We start from the raw sequence: 16,982 nt of genomic DNA, 5'->3' as shown, positions 1-16,982 counted from the left end.
TATGTTAAGTATAAGTTGGTTTGAAAACATTGTTTAAAGATAATTACAAGCTGGTCTAATGGTTATCATGCTTGATTCAATGTCGTTTGGCTTTGATTTCCATCTCAGCTCAAGTATTTGTATTTCACTTACAAGAAGTGAACTGTTTAGAAAAAATATATATATAATACTCGCATGCACATGTTTCAGTTTCTTTCCGTTTTTTGTTTTACTTCATTTAAAAAAAAAAAAAATTAACGGTACGTATACTACCGGGCAACGCCGGATACAGCTGCTAGTTTGCTATAAAAGTAACAAGTTAGAAAAATAAAAATCTTAACTGTATCTCCTTGACGTCCGATTTCAATAATATACAACGAAAACATTTTCAACTTAAAATATTATTTATGATCACGATTTTGCCTCTTCTCCCTCCCACTTGTTTCTTTTCCTGGTCTTCGATATCGTCATAACATTAAAGGTTTATTTGCTCTTTGTTTGCTTGATTTTTATATCGGTTTTATTTCGCTCATGAATTGATAGCCGTAAATGCAATAAGTATTCAATTGCTGGGTGACTGCAGTTAAGAGGGCTCCTTCAACGAAAGAACGTGATTTCGGGTGTCATAAAACGAGACAAAAGTTTACTATAAAAAGACAGACCCGATGTGCAAATGGTCACAGAAGACTCAAAACTCCAAAATGCGGTGAGTATTTTCACAACTTCTAAGCCTTCTCTTATTAGAAAAATACCGAGCTGTCTCTCCGACCACACTTTAACCCATTAGACCCCAATGTGTTATAAATAAGAACACCAAATAATTTCTTTTTAAATTCTATAAGATAATATAAATAGTATTGCTTATAATATAATTACTATATTCTTCGTATAAAATTAAATTTGATAATTTTAATATTTGGCATTTATGTCTATTATTTACCTATTAAGTTCAAGTGCCCTATAAATAGGACACTAAATAATTTCTTTTTGTTTTAATTTATAAGATAACGTAAAATAGTATTGCTTAATGCATAATTTCTCTTAGTTTGTCTGTCTGTTCGATTTTTCTCATAAAGCTAGCTGTAATTTTTTATGAATCTTTGTTATAATAAATTTTTTATTTTATATTTTCACCCCAAACAAGGCACATTGCCACTTTGGTGAAGGGGGCTACTATCAGGGGCAACAACTACTGGGGTACTCTGTAGAGAGTTGGGCAGCAAGATATCGGTTCACTTTACACTTGAACTTATGCACGTCAGTACAGTTGGGGAAGTGAATTCCAAAGTCTAGCGGTGCTGGGGAAGAAACTACTGGAGTATATATATATATATATATATATATATATATATATATATATATATATATATATATATATATATATATATATATAAATGAGAATGTGCGTGTGAGGACACCTCTTAACCTATATCCTCAACGAATTTTTGATCTATAGACTTAAAATTTGGTATATAGAGTATTCAGACACGTAGAAAGCTTTTTAATTGGTTTTCATCCGGAAAAAGGGCTGCCAAGGGGTTAAAATGAGAAAATTGGTACGTGGGGATTATCGAATTTAATCTGCTTTAAACTGCTTCACGACGACACATGCGCGGTCGTGAAACATGACAGATTTCTTATGTTAAGTAGAAGTTGGTTTGAAAACACTGTTTAAAGATAATTTCAAGCTGGTCTAAATAAGTATTATGGTGTTGAAACTCGACTGAACACATGGGAATAACTACAACACAAAAGTAAATTTTTTTTTTACACAGTGATCACCACTTATCAAGGCCCGGAAGCCACTCATGGATAAGGGTTATTGCAAGTACATTACGTTAGTGTGGAGATTTGATGAAGTGTATACTTAAGGGGGCGGTTCATTAGGAATTTGTTAACGTTGGACTTGAAAACATCCAAGTTGTAGTCCGGTGGGAAGCAGGCAGACGGAACAGAGTTCCACAGGCTTGTAGTTCTAAGAAAGAAGCTTTGTTCATGGAATCCGCGTTTTGATTTAGGCACAGATATAGAGTGGGGGAAATTTTTCACAGTGGATTCAGCTAGACGGGTGTTTTTCGTGAAAAATAGAACCGGTATATTGAGAGCAAGAAAGTATATACAATATTTACATAGAGTCCATTGGTATAGACATAGGGAGATCGTTCCTGGATAAAGTGTCGGCTGGGTAATCGTCGACTCTCGTTCTCGTTGTCTCTCTGAGTCTCTCGTTGGGTTTCTCCCGTCTTTACAGTACCAACCATATTCACATGGTTGACACTCACCGTATGCTAATTAAGTGGATCACATCACAACATATGTTATTGGCTAGATGCACAGTAAGGTTTAAATATTCCTTTGACGTATTGTTTGGATTCTTCGGACTACTATTCTCTTCTTCGGTATGATTTTCACAACGTTTCGATCGATATAACCTCCGACCTTCTTCAAGTGTATCTTGTCAAACTCAGGAATGTTTCTGTCGACGTCAGGAATTTAAACGGAATTTCGAGCGAAACCCTTTATTTATTTCATGGGTGTAGTCTGCTCTTGTCCCGTCAGCCATGACTGGATAGAGGTCCTAAGTAATTCGCAGTTGTACTTTTCGACCGCTACACTGAGGATTGAACCTTTAACCTTCAGGAGAATTTCACTTTTTACAATTGATTTTTCCAAGTACTCTAACCACTTCGCAACGGTTCGATAAGATACACCTCAAGAAACTTGGAGGTTTCATTGACCGAAACGTTGTGAAAATCACACTCAATATGAGAACAGTAGTCCGGTGAATCCAAATAATCCAAATAATTAATCCTAATCTAAAAAATTCAGGAACATCATATTTCTTTTAGTTTGTCTTTCTGTTTGTTCATCTGTCCATTCGACTTTTTTTTGGATACTACTGAGCTGATCTAGCTAAAATTTTGTATGGACATCTGTTATTACGTGTCTTTTATACTTATATGTTTTTATATCGGTTTTAATATATCCGCTGAATCTATAAACATAAACACAGTAAGTAGTCACTTGGTGCGTCGGTGTAGTTAACCCTAACCCTAACCCTAACCTCTTAAGTCGAAAGATTATGATTTCGGCTGTCATAGAACGAGACAAAGTTTTCTATAAATAACAAACTCGATAGAAAATTCCAAACTCCAAAATGCGGTTAGTTCTTTTACATCTTTTTTTCTTTTCTTACTGTAAACATCTCAAGTCGTTTCTCTCTTCTCCCGAACATACTTTAAACGTGTTCTAAGTTAATTTTAAAATATGTCCACCACAACAAAGTTTTATGTTTTGGCTGATCATTTTCGAACTCGAGAATCCTCCTATCGAACTCGGTAATCTCTACGGAATTTCAAACACACCCGTTTTTAATCTACAGTGATAATTTTCTCTCCTTTTGTTAGTCATGGTCGAACAGAAGATTTAAGTAAATATTAAATTATTAGTATCGCCCCTTGAAGACTGACCCTTCAACATCAAGAGTGGCTAACAAATTGCATTTCAAGTTTTCTTGGTTTCGTCTTGAAATATTGTCATTACAACAAAGTTTAAGGTTATAGTCAAAATTATCTGCAGTCTTTAACTTCCAGTTGTTGCGAAACATTCGGTTGGATAATTAGGCTTGACCTAGCGGACAAGAAAGTCATTATTAACATGGCGAAAAGGAAGTGTCTTTTATCATTATCTGATAAGATCATTATTTAGAAGGGTATGTATCTTGATTGTTACCGTCGTCCCGAAGATTAAAAAAAAGTCCACAAACTTGACTAAATTTTATACTAAGTGATTTCTGTATTATTTTATATTATTTTATATTATTTTATATATTATTTTATATATTATTTTATATTATTTTATATTATTTGAAAGACTTGGATGGATGTTAGTCTCATAAAATTTCGGACGGACTTGGGATTCTTTTTGTCGAACTCGAGAAATAGTTTGAGATTTCGTGCGGAACTTTTTTATTTTTAATTTTTAGGGGTAGCTTGTTCTCGTTCTGCCATCTAAAACCGAGTAGAAGTCTTAAATAATTGGTAACTGTATTCTTGCTTAACTGATCTTGCGTGTAATTCTCGATTCAAAATCTTATTTTTATACACTCAGCTTTTAATCATTGTACATCAGCTGATATTTTAGTCGATAAATAATCACTAGGAATATGACAACAGCATATTCTTTCCTTGTTTTGATTCTCAGGTATATATCCATTGATATCTTATATGTTTTTATGTAGAGTGGTGTGGCTCTCGGTTGATTTATTGTGTTTAACTGTGTCGGATATATGCTAGAGAGACAAAACAATTAAAAGAATATGCTGTTGTCATAGTCCTAGTAATCACAATATTTCAGTTTAAAGTCTGGCACAAAATCCAGATTTTACAACAACAACAACAACAACAACAACAACAACAACAACAACAACAACAACAACAACAACAATAATAACAATAATAATAACAACAACAACAATAATAATAATAATAATAATAATAATAATAAACTGCTGAAATATTAAGAAAACCCCTTGAATGAGGAGATTAATATACATGAACTACAGACATCACATGGAATCAGGAAAACTGGAATCTTGTGTGTGTGTGTGTGTGTGTGCGTGTGTGTGCGCGTGTGTGAGCGTGTGCGTGTGTGCGTGTGTGTGCGCGTGTGTGCGCGTGTGTGCGTGTGTGTGTGCGTGTGTGTGTGTGTGTGCATGTGTATGTGTGTGTGTCACCAAAAACTGACACCACATCAACGCGAGGAGGGTCAAGGAGAATGAAAAAAACGAGAAAGCACTAGCCAGACTTCAACTGGACGAGTACAAAGAGGACTGGGACCTTGGCGAGGCTTGTTGCCTCCCAAATCTCAGTGAAAACTAATGATAGCCACTAACGATAAATCAATGGTAAGCGACTGCTACGATAACGCACATCCTTGTTCAAAGGTTATCAAAAGAGGTGGAGCGTACTGGAGCTAGGAGTTTTCGCACATGTAATCATACGTAATTAGTCACTGATAATGAATAGCGGTGTTCCCTGGGGTCTAGGATACATTAACTCTCCTCATATCTACTGTAATCTCCACCCCTTTTAACCACTTTATCAAAGGAGTTTACGTTATTGCAACAGCAGCTTTTCATCGATTTATCATAAGCCCAATCCTCATCGCACTTCTCAATAGAGATCTGGTTAGTACTTTTTCACCTCGGTCTTTGATCTTTTCTATTTGGTGTGAGGCCATTATTATTATTATTATTATTATTATTATTATTATTATTATTATTATTTCAGTATAACCCCACTTTTATTACTGGTTGTTTTGCCATGTATTGTCACCTGCCTGACGCCCATCTCAGACGATCTTTGTCACAAGGCTTACGAAAAGGCATGTAGAAAAGTCAGATCTGGTCGCGATTTCGCGGTTTTCAGAAGTCGCGGAGGACGAACTGGAGGTTCTCGGAACTCAGCAGGAATTTCTGATGTTGCCGGTGCTGTAGGAACTGATGGTGTTGCCGGTGCTGCTGGAAACACAGTCGCCGCCGCGGCTGCGGCAGCTGCCAGAGCCGCTGGTGCCACTGATCAAGGTAATTAATTTTTTTTTAATATATTCTACCTTAAAAGCTTTGCTATGTTTAATTTACAATGTAGAACGCTTCCATTTAAAAATAATAACGTTAGAGTTGTATTCATATCAGTACATGCATATCCATATTTATGTTTACTGGATTATATATAAGAATATGTATATATATATATATGTGTATGTGTGTGTGTGTGTGTGTGTGTGTGTGTGTGTGTGTGTGTGTGTGTTAGGACGATTAATCGGAATCAGAAAAATTGGAAATTTTGAGGCATTGGAATCGGAAAAAATTTTTAAATGGCAAAATCGGTTAGTTAAATTGTCTTTTTTTTTTTTTAAATTAATTTAGTTTAAAACAAAATCTTTCATTGCTCATAATAATAATAAAATAATAAATATTTATTGATTTTGATCTACTAGTAAAACTAAAATCGATAGATCACTCCCTCCACAAATCTGTTTGCACATTTAGCGTGATTTTACGGTAACTGGGAAAATTAATAACTTTATACTTAAATATTTAATGATTTTTAAAGAATCGGAATGAGGAATTTTGTACGAAATCGGTAATTGTATCGGAATCGGGAAAAATATTGGAAGCGTCCCATCACTAATATATATATATATATATATATATATATATATATATATATATATATATATATATATATATATATTTAACTACCTCATTTAATCACATAAATTAATATACGAAGATATAATTTATGCGTAAATTTTCACTATTTACTTCAATAGTGTTCAATATATAGGTAGAGCTATGTAGTAAGTTATGAAAATATATATGGCAAGTAAGCTACACAGAATATTCCGCGTTTGATTCTCATGAGAATTCGGCATAAGCCTGACGAATTCTCACGAGAATGAGACGCGGAATATTCTGCGTGGCTTAATTGCTATAAATATTTTCATAACTTACTATATATATATATATATATATATATATATATATATATAGTAAGTTATAACATATATATGGCGATTAAGCTACACTGAATATTTCGCGTTTCATCCACTCTAGGACTCTTCAGGCTTATGCGCGAATTTTGTGGTTGTTTGTCGTTTTTATATACGCATCTTCTATTGAGATTTTAGTTAGCCAATCAGCTTTCTAGTATCCACCGCGCCCTTACTATCAGCCAATGAACATGCACTTATCGGTCCAAGGCCTATTTGACCTCTGGTTGACCTGTTCGTTTGTGTGCTGTCTATTTAGCCTGGATATCTAGTTTCTTGATCTGTTTTAAATCTAGGTTAGGGTGTTTTTTTATTAGTTTATATATAAATAGAAGATGCGTATATAAAAACGACAAACAACCACAAAATTCGCGCATAAGCCAGAAGAGTCCTAGAGTTGATAAAACGCGGAATATTCAGTGTAGGTTAATCGCCATATATATTTTATAACTTACTAACTAGCTCTACCTACGTATTGAGCACTTTTGAAGTAAATACTTTAAGTTTACGCATAAATTTATACTTTCGTATATTAATTTTATATTAGTAAATTAAGTAGTTATATATATATATATATATATATATATATATATATATATGTGTGTGTGTGTGTGTGTGTGTGCGTGTGTGTGTGTGTGTGCGTGTGTGTGTGTATTAGACCCCACTACACTAGACAGACTTTTCGAGGCTTTACTTAAAAATAAGAGATCATTAACTGGTGTCAAAGTCGGACGCCATTTTGAGTGAAGAACTACATATTTACCGGACTTTGTATTTATTGTTTTTATTTTTTTGAAGGTGTTGCTGCTGCTGTCGCTGCTGGAAACGCTGCTGCCGCTGCCGTCGAGGCTGGAGCTGATGCCGCCACTATCGCTGAAGCCGCTTCTGCCGCCGCTGTCGCAGTCGTGGCCGGAGCCGACGCCGAAGCCGTCAATAACGCCACTGCTGCCGCCGTTGCCGCTGCCGAGGCCGTCGGTGCCGACGCTAACGTCATTGCCGAGGTAGCCGCCGTTGCCGCTGCTGCCGCCGCCGAGGCGTCCGTAGCCGGAGCCGAGGATGCCGCCATTGCCGAAGCAGCCGCCGTCGCTGCCGCCGCCGCTATCGAGATCGCCATCGCCACTGCCAATGCCACCGCTGCCGCCGCCCTCGTCAACGCCCAAGCTGCAGAGACTTTGGCCAACGCTGACCTCATCATTGCCGAGACTGGACTGATTTTTGTTGAGACCGCAAGGCTCATCCAGGATTTGTAAGTTCTATTTTGTGCCTTTTGGTTTTCGTCCAGAACTCATCCTATATTAAAAATTAAAAAAAAAAATATATATATATATTTATATGATAGAAATACACATGACGAAACGAAAATATCATATTTCAAAAATAAGGTAAATTAGTCTAGTAGTTCTATTTTTAAATCAGAAAATCAATTTTCGTAACACAAGAGCAGCTTACTTGTCTGCCATTAAAAAAAAAAAAAAAGTTTAAATTAAAACTTGTGACTTCCTAAATAAAAATAAAATAAAAATCTCGGTTCTTGCCCAGAATTCCCCCGAAATTAAAAACAAGACAGAAGAAACATCTGTATGATGTACATACGCATGACAAAATCGAATACATCACATTCCAAAAATCATATAAATTGATGAAGTAGTATTATTTGTATAAAGAAAATTATTTGGTCTTTAACAAGAGAAGAGAGGCTTGCCATGACAGTGCTCCAGGGACAGTCAGAGGAGGAAGGAAGAGAGGAAGACAGAATAGATGGGAAGACATCACAGAATGGACAGGATTGAAGCTGAGCGAGGCGGCCAAACGTGCGGAGGACAGGGAAGAATGGGGAGGACTGGTTGATTGGTCATCTGTAGCGCCTAAATGGCAACCCCAACGGGGCAGGTGAAGGTGAAGAGGTGAAGTAAACCAAACCTCAACTTTCACCTCTAAGTTTTTTTTCTTGATATTAGATTCAAACAATGTCGTTCAATAGATAAGAAGCGCGGTTGAAGATTTTGCCAGCGTTTTTCATTTTAGAGCTTTTCCATTTTTAGAACATTTCAGAGGATATCCATTGTCTCTCGAATAAGAGAATTATCTTACAGCACAAAACATATTTTAAACATACGAACGTTTGTCTCACACAGGAACCAACAATTTTGTGGTAAGCGCATCAATAATAAACGTGTACAAAAACAACGAGAAATACACTGAACATACGGTGGCTAAGTAGTTAACGACACGAACTGAAAAACCTGGGTATATCAGTTCGAATCCAGTTCCTTCCACGGAAGCACTTTCATCTAACCCACACTTGATCTTGAGTCTGACCTTCTGGAGAGAAGGTAAATAAATACGTTGAACAATTTTCCATAATTCATTTAATAACCTAACCGGAAGTCTGCGTTGAACCATATGCGCACAAACGATCCCGGGCTCTTTTATTGTGTACATAAAAAGGTAAATTTTACTGCTACAAAGTTTACTATGGTTTTGTTTACAATAGATGTTTTAATTTCTGCATAAAATTCAACACGGGAGGATTTACGTTAAATCAAACATAATAAATCTAGCAAAACGATTATATTTTCCTGTGGATATTAGTGTTACAGTAACCAAGCTCCTTTCACACCTAAAAGATGTTGATAGCCCGTTACTACTCTATCGTTATGTTAATGGTAGGTGCTCGACTGACCTCCAATCTCTGATCTCTCCTGTAAAAAAATCCACAGCAAAAACTCGTCTGTCTAAACCACAGTTAAAACTTTTCCTTTTTCTCTGCACCAGCAACCAAACGGAACTTTTTTTTACATGGGGGTCATTACTTATCAAGGCCCGGAGGCAACTCAGGGATAAGGATTATTGCGTGTACAGTAATCAATAAGATAGTATTGTAGTAATCATTAGTATTGGAGATTTGATAGGGTGTCTTACTTAAGGGGGCGGTTTGTCAGGAATTTGTTTATGTTGGATTTGAAGACAACTTTTACGAACATAGTTTCTTTCATATAACATTCATCCGTGGAACAAAATATTACGAGGCTTCTTCCCAACCAACTACAACATGGACGTATTCAAGTCTAATATAGACAAATACTTCTTTTCTTAGAAACAATTCATCTTAAGTAATCTTTTGTGAAGTCAACCCAGTATTTCCAATTCTTTCATGGTGTTGATCATCGTCCAACTAATGATCTCCTTAGCTCTCATCCTCGAATGACCCACGGGCCTTGATAACCGATGACCTATTAGTAAACACAAACAAAAAATATGCTTAAACTATTTTTAAGGAAATTAGTTAAAAATTTAATTTGCTTTATCCACTGATTTGTTGTCTATTTGCGTTAAGATATTTAATAGAAATTATATACATATACGGCATAATCACGTTGACGCACCTGTTCTCATCCGATCACTAAAGGTAAGCAACTTTAAGCCTGGTCAGTACTAGATGGGCGACTATTTGGACATACCAAGCTCTGTACGTAGAAGGATGTCGACAGCTCCATACAAGAACTGCAAAAACCTAACGTCGCCATCTTCTCTGATAGAAAAATAAATTCGACTGGAGACTGCTTATGAAATATATGCTCTTTTGATACTCCCTCCTTTGGAAGAAGCTGATTTGACCCACCTACAGTGAATACCAACGACATACGCACATATACATATGAAATTCCATAGATATCGGATCTGAATCAAGTAGTCAGCTTTGCTTAGTCAGCAACTTAAACAACGATGCAAGCTTTCCTCTGAATCGATTTTTACGGAACGTATGATCTAAAATTAATATGAAAGTTTGGTTTTATATATATATTAATACGATAGCGTGTGTCTTATTCCATGTGTCACGCTTAGATCTTTTTTCTTTTGAGTAATTATCGTTTATATGACCTTCTTGTAATTATCGTTTATATGACCATCTTGTAATAAATAATTTTATCAAGAATTTTTTATAGGTTTTGGTTTCGATTTCGATTATAGCTAATGACACTGAAGTCATAATTGTACCAAGAATTCTTCATAAGTTTTGCTTTCGATTTCATTTATAACTGAAGGAACTCAAGTTACATATATATAATTATATTTTTTAAAAATATTCTATATGCTGCTCCACATGTGGTGTACCAAATTGGTCAAAGGAAAAATTATTCCCAACTCGCATATAGGTAAAAATGCACTTTCGTAAATAATTGACTTGATTCAAGACGTATCGCAAAAACAAAAACAAATAACGTAATTATACATATACGTAAATCGCAATATAACAGAACAGTTAGCGAGGTGGACGAGGGGTAAGGGTTTAGGCTTTTACCATGGATTCCCGATTTCGAATCTCGCTAGATTCAGCCACTCTGATGAGTCTTAGACGACGAAACACGCGTTAGTGAATTATTGTATTTAAAAAAATAATAATATACATATCGCTCCCCATGTGGAGGGTACCAAATTGGTTAAAGGGAAACTTATTCCCAACTCGCATTTAGGTAAAAATACACTTTCTTAAATAATTAAATTCATTCAAGACGTAAAAAAAAAAATATATATATATATTCTTCATAAGTTTTGATTCAGGCTAATGCACCCAAGTCATATATATATATATATATATATATATATATATATATATATATATATATATATATATATAGCCAGTAGAGTTTAGTTTCCTAGAAGTACATCCAATGAAGCAACATGTGTCTACCAAAAAGTGCTCAATGAGTAAACAGAGCAGGTATATGAAATTTATTCATACAAACATTGATGGCTACATATGTGCATACATTTTTCTGTAATCAACCGCGTTGGGGGATTACGTCTTCAAACCTTCGTTTGAAATATCAGTTCTCGACGATAATTCTTGGCCTGAAGACGAGACGTAATTCCCCAACGCGGGTGATTACCGAAACATGTATGCACATATGTAGACATCAATGTTGGTATAAATAAATTTCATACGTATATATATATATATATATATATATATATATATATATATATATATATATATATATATGTATATTGGAAATGAAATCTTTATAATATATAAGAATCGATAGAACATTTACTCTATAATAATCTATACAAAATCTGCATAAATTAAAATATCATGTGTAAGCGTATTTTATGATCGGCCTAAGCCGGGCGTCCGTGCTAGCTTTTCTGCAGTTTTTATAAAAGAGACACAATAATATCAAGGCGTCTCTATTTATGCTGAACATCCACAGAATGCCAACATCAATATATTAAATATGAAAAAGTCTGCTGTGGAATTTCCACAGGTTCCGCTAGTCTGTCTAAATTCTATTAAATATTATTTTAACTGTTGTGGTATGTCCACCTTACGGATAATAATGAACTCATCCATTTATAATAAAGAGAGATGAGAGAGATGATGTTTCTCAGCGTTAACACAAATTATGCACCTTTGGCAGTCGGACTGACGTATAATCGCGTTTTATCTGTTGTTATTCCTTTTCTGTTCACTGCCTTTGTTTTCACTAAATACTGAGTTGTCCCTTCCTTCCGGACACTTCCGCAGCAATAGTATTAACGCAAATTGGTCACAAATTAAAAAGGTAAAGCAAAGTTAACTATTTTCTACTAATTTTCCTTTAAAATAATTCTGTTCACAATAATAATGTTTACCTAAATTATAATAATAGCAACGGCCAAATAGACATGTTAATACTTTTTTCTTATTGCTGTTTTAAATTCAGGTTGGACCAAGGTCTTATCGATGCTGAGAACCTGGTGACCGCTGTCCAGCCTCCCCTTGAACTTGTGGCTGCGTGTCCCTTCTTGACTGCCCTCACATGTGATGCTGACTTTCCCTACCGAACAGCCGATGGATCTTGCAACAATCTCGTCTTACCTTACTTGGGTCGATCCAGCACACCCTTTGAGAGATACCTACCCGCTGTCTACGAAGACGGTAAGTAAAACATTGCGAATATCTTACTTTATCTTTAGAATGAATGAAATACGTATTTTATCTATAATATAAATATAATTGTCTGTTTAAATGTATGTATTATGTTTGTATGTCTGCCTGAAACTTTCGACAAAGGCAACGGATTTTCACGAGATCAGTATTATTTTGAAGCTCGACAAATATCGAAAAATTTTGAAGACGACAAATATCGAAAAATTGGGCAAAAACATTAATTCCTTCACCCTCAACTGGGCACTTTTCTACAGGGAGAGGCCGCTTTTTTGCCGATATTTTCGAAAGTCATCGCCTCTTTTCGATTGACTAGCCTTAATTTAAACCTCTACTACTTCGGGTTTGGCGATGGATGTCACGTTTTTTTTTACGTTCTTTTCCTCCTTCGCGGTATGGGTTCGAGCCTGCCTACCTACTAACACTTTTTTGTTGCTCAACACACACCTTCAAACAGCCGGGCAACGCCGGCATCCAGGCTACTCTATAATATAAAAATCTCACCTGTCTGTTTAAATGTGTGTATGTATGTATGTATGTATGTATGTATGTATGTCTACCTTAAACTTTCGACAGAGGCAATTAATTTTCTCGCGATCGGTATTGTTTATAAGCTTGACCCTTTGGACGACCAATATCGAAAAATTGGCCAAGTACATTAATTCATTCATCCACAAATGGGCACTTTTCTACACGGAGAAGTCGCTTTTTTCGCTGATATTTTCGAAAGTCATCCCCTATTTTCAATAGACTAGACTTAATTTAAACTCTCGCGACTTCCGGTTTGACAATGGATGGAACAACAAAGACGTCGCGTTTTTTTTTTTTCACGTTCTTTTCCTCCTTCGCAATACGGGTTCATGCTTGCCTGCCTACTACCATATTTTTTTTTTTTTTTTTTTTTTGCTCAACACATGAAACTGAGAGTAGCATTTTTATGATTTTGAGTGCTACACTCCTTGGAGTCACGTTATATAAACTCTATGTTTTCTTTATAGGTCTCGATCTTCCCCGCGCAACCGGTGTTCTTGGTGGTGCCCTGCCCGGTGCTCGATTGATCAGTACCAACTTCCATGGCTTCAGCACCCCCGCTGACCGCGACGATCAACTCACTCACTTGACCACCCTCTTTGGTGTCTTCTTGAACCACGATCTTCAGATTTACCCATCCATGCCAACATCTGGAGGTAAGTTTATCATCTACTCTTGCTTTTGTTTCACCTTGTATACATCTTGATGATATGAAAACACTAGATGTTAATTACCACATGTGATATGTGTTATTTTTAATTATGTATGATATGAATGATTATACGTAATGATTGTTAGTTCAAGTTATACGCTATTTGAATGAGCATGTGTAATGCATGCTACTTAGAATCATGGAAAGGCTTTCAATAAGTAATGTCTTTGACTAACTTCTCACAGCAGCAGAGTAACGAAACTTGGCACAGTTATTTGTCTTTCTCTATATAAGTATCACCCAGAGTTACATAATCGCTCTTTGTTTAATGAAGATCTAGATTTCAATGATTATACGTAATGTATGTGAGTTCAAGTTATACAAGGTGTTCAGAAATTAACGTTACAAATCTTTTTGCCCATATTTATTCAACAAATAAAACAATACAGATCACCCAAACGTACACATATACACTAGTATTACTAAATTTAAAATATCAAAACTTTGTTCAAGGTAACCGCCCTGTGCATCAATAATATACTGCAAACGCTTGTTGAATGTTCTACACGAGTCACTAATGATTTTTTGTGGGATGTTGGCTCATTCCACTCTTAATTTCTTCTCCAGAGTTTACAAATTGATATGGTGGGAATCTGAGACTTTACTATCCAAGATGGACCAAATATCTTTGATCTCATCAGTTAGTTTGAAACGTTTTAGTGCTCTCCACACCGATATTCGATTCACATTTAAGATCTTCGCAATGTCTCCTGTAGACATTCCGGATTTGAATAGCTTGACAATGGCAATTCATTTCATTAAATCACGGGGCATATTGTCAAAGGTAATCTACTGGTGAAGCTTCATTCATATATACCTGAAACAATATGAACATTCACTGAATATTGATAAAGATAGAATGTTGTAAATATTGAACATCCTGTATATAATTTGACTGATGATACATAATGAATGTTACTACATATTATATACCATTTAAATGAGCATGTGTAATAAATGCTCGTTCAACTAAAATAAAGTATTTAATCTTCTACTCTTACTTTTGTTTCGTAATAGTATGAGATTGCGTGATTTCAGTTTAATGCTACAGGGTGGAACGATAAATTTGTCATCCCAAAGAAAACAACACTACAGCTTTATTCTAAAACTTTTATTGAAAAAATCAATTCAGGTAACTTGATTATAAAGTAGAGCTGACATCAATTCAGTATAACCACCTTCAGCCTCAATTATCGTCTCGACACGAATCCCAAACTGGGAGCATGTCTTTTCTACAAGCGCCAGCAGGAGCTCAGCGATTACTCGTCGAGTACTCGGCGGATGACGGCAATCAGGCTGGCTTTGGTGCTGTGGGAGATCATGCTGGTGATGTTATCGACGAATGACCAAACGAAGTAGTCCAACGGGTTTAGGTCGAAGGAAGAATGAGAGAAGGGTACAAAGTCGTAGCACTCCTGAAGCCACACTTAGATTTCTTTGGACCGGCACCGAGTCTTGCTGCCACAGGCAGGGTCTACCAATGGCCACTTGATTGCACAAGGGGATCAATACACTCTTCAGCTTATCCAGGTACAATTTGGTGTTGACTTTCAAGCCGAATTCGAAGATGTGAGATGGCATGACGTGGCCCTCACTTGAGACCTCACCAAAGACCATAAATATAGCCGGAAACTTCGTTGAGCTGTGCCCTCAAGAGTTGAGCCGTCCGGATTTACATTCTGAGGATGCTGGCAATGGTTCTGTTGTTATTACTTGGATTGGTAGAGAGCATGAGTTGTACAGCGGCGCATCTCTGATATCGCTCGTTGAATATTGTGTCACTTTCAAACATGATAGAAATCTACTATCGCTCTTGGGATTTGTACACAACTGATCAACTAGTAGATGGTCAGCAGCAACAGCAACAACAACAACAAAAAAAAAACAAAAAAAAAACAAACATGTTTTCATCAAAGAGAAATGGAATCATGCTATCCTTTCTAGGGCAACAATTTTTTCATTCCACCCTGTAAATCCATCACATAAACAAATTTTTTTCTGTTTCGTAGGTGATTTGGAAGAGAGCATCGACTGCTGTAACTCAGATAACACGTAAGTATAACTTTCTACTTTAGTTTATGTAAGACTATCCTACTCTAATCGACATGTTGCTTTCTGCTTGTAACAAAAACTACGTCACATTTCAGAAAGATATTACGTCACATAATCCACGCCATGTAGACGATATGTGATACGAGGTCACCGAGGCGTGTTATGTTCTCACAATTAGTTTAAAATAACTATTGTTCCTTCGATATTACCTATAACGAGGACGCCTCTTTTAAGGAATAAAACCTCACGAAGGAAATATATTACAAAAGAAAGGACATTAGTTCATAATTAAATTGCTTCATTAGAAAAGCTGAGAAAGGAGCAGCATTTTGTCTAGCTGCAAATGCTTTCATACAAATAGTTTTAATTAATATAACTATTTTTAAATACATCGCAGTCCATCACGTCTTTCTCCTTCTCCTCCTCTTGCTCTTCTCCCTTCTAGTGCTAGAAGAATTTTAACACTTCCCTAAGATATCCGGAACAATACGCATACTTTATGCCAAATTTCGTACAATTGTGTCCGATAACGTTTTCGCCCGTAAGTGTTCATTAACTCAGACAATATGCAATTTTATGCTTTTCTGCCCAAGTAAATTTGTATTTTATTGAAATACAGGGTGTCCAAAAAGTCACTTAAAAATAAAGAGCCACATTTAAAGAAAACCCTTCAGCGCATTTTGGGACACCCTGTAGGTATTTGACTTTCTCTCTGTAAACAATATCACGTAATATACTGCCAGATTTTTGTTTTTATTTAATTTCAATTGTATGTATATTTATAATATATCTCTGCATTTTATATTTCAAGTTGAAACTGCAGTACTAATCCTAATGTAGGTTTAACTTTGCACTTGATTCATCGGGTGTATTTCCCAGGTCGTGTTTTAAAATACTTTGTCAAGACCAACTGGATCTTATAATTATTTAAATGATGGCGATCTTCTTAAGTTTCCAGTTTCTCTTAATGTCGTACGTAAGCCCTGGGTGTTTACTTATATTCCACTTGCAGTTCAGTTTAAGCCAGAATTATTAGAGCCACTTACTTTAACTAGGGCTGCTACTTTATCCCTTTGTCCTATATCATTATGTCAAGTTTTAGAGATGACGCTATATGTGAAATCAATTTGGTTTTAAAGCATGGACACTGGCGTCTTGCTGCGACTTGTGGCATTCAGACATTGTCTTTATGCGATTATATGACGAATAGAGCCCGACAGA

At 35.9% G+C, this 16,982-nt stretch overlaps 1 protein-coding gene across 2 annotated transcripts in view; it reads left to right on the top strand.

Moving 5' to 3' along the window:
- The first annotated feature begins 530 nt into the window (after positions 1-530).
- The window catches only part of LOC145278032 (salivary peroxidase/catechol oxidase-like), a 31,203-nt gene continuing 14,751 nt past the window's right edge, over positions 531-16,982 (top strand). The window contains exons 1-6 of one of the 2 annotated variants that reach the window (XM_080130249.1): positions 531-685; positions 5,271-5,563; positions 7,333-7,780; positions 12,243-12,457; positions 13,465-13,653; positions 15,719-15,761. In XM_080130249.1, coding sequence (XP_079986375.1) covers positions 645-685; positions 5,271-5,563; positions 7,333-7,780; positions 12,243-12,457; positions 13,465-13,653; positions 15,719-15,761 — 1,229 coding nt within the window. In that variant the 5' untranslated portion in view covers positions 531-644. Of the gene's footprint in view, positions 686-3,130; positions 3,142-5,270; positions 5,564-7,332; positions 7,781-12,242; positions 12,458-13,464; positions 13,654-15,718; positions 15,762-16,982 lie in introns of those variants that run through there. The other variant, XM_080130250.1, reaches the window with a different exon arrangement.

The sequence above is a fragment of the Euprymna scolopes genome, chromosome 6, assembly GCF_053919585.1.
Source record: "Euprymna scolopes isolate OS-2025 chromosome 6, ASM5391958v1, whole genome shotgun sequence".
Taxonomy (NCBI): domain Eukaryota; kingdom Metazoa; phylum Mollusca; class Cephalopoda; order Sepiida; family Sepiolidae; genus Euprymna; species Euprymna scolopes.
Note: the sequence above shows the minus strand (reverse complement) of the source record. Positions and strands in the feature narration are given on the sequence as shown.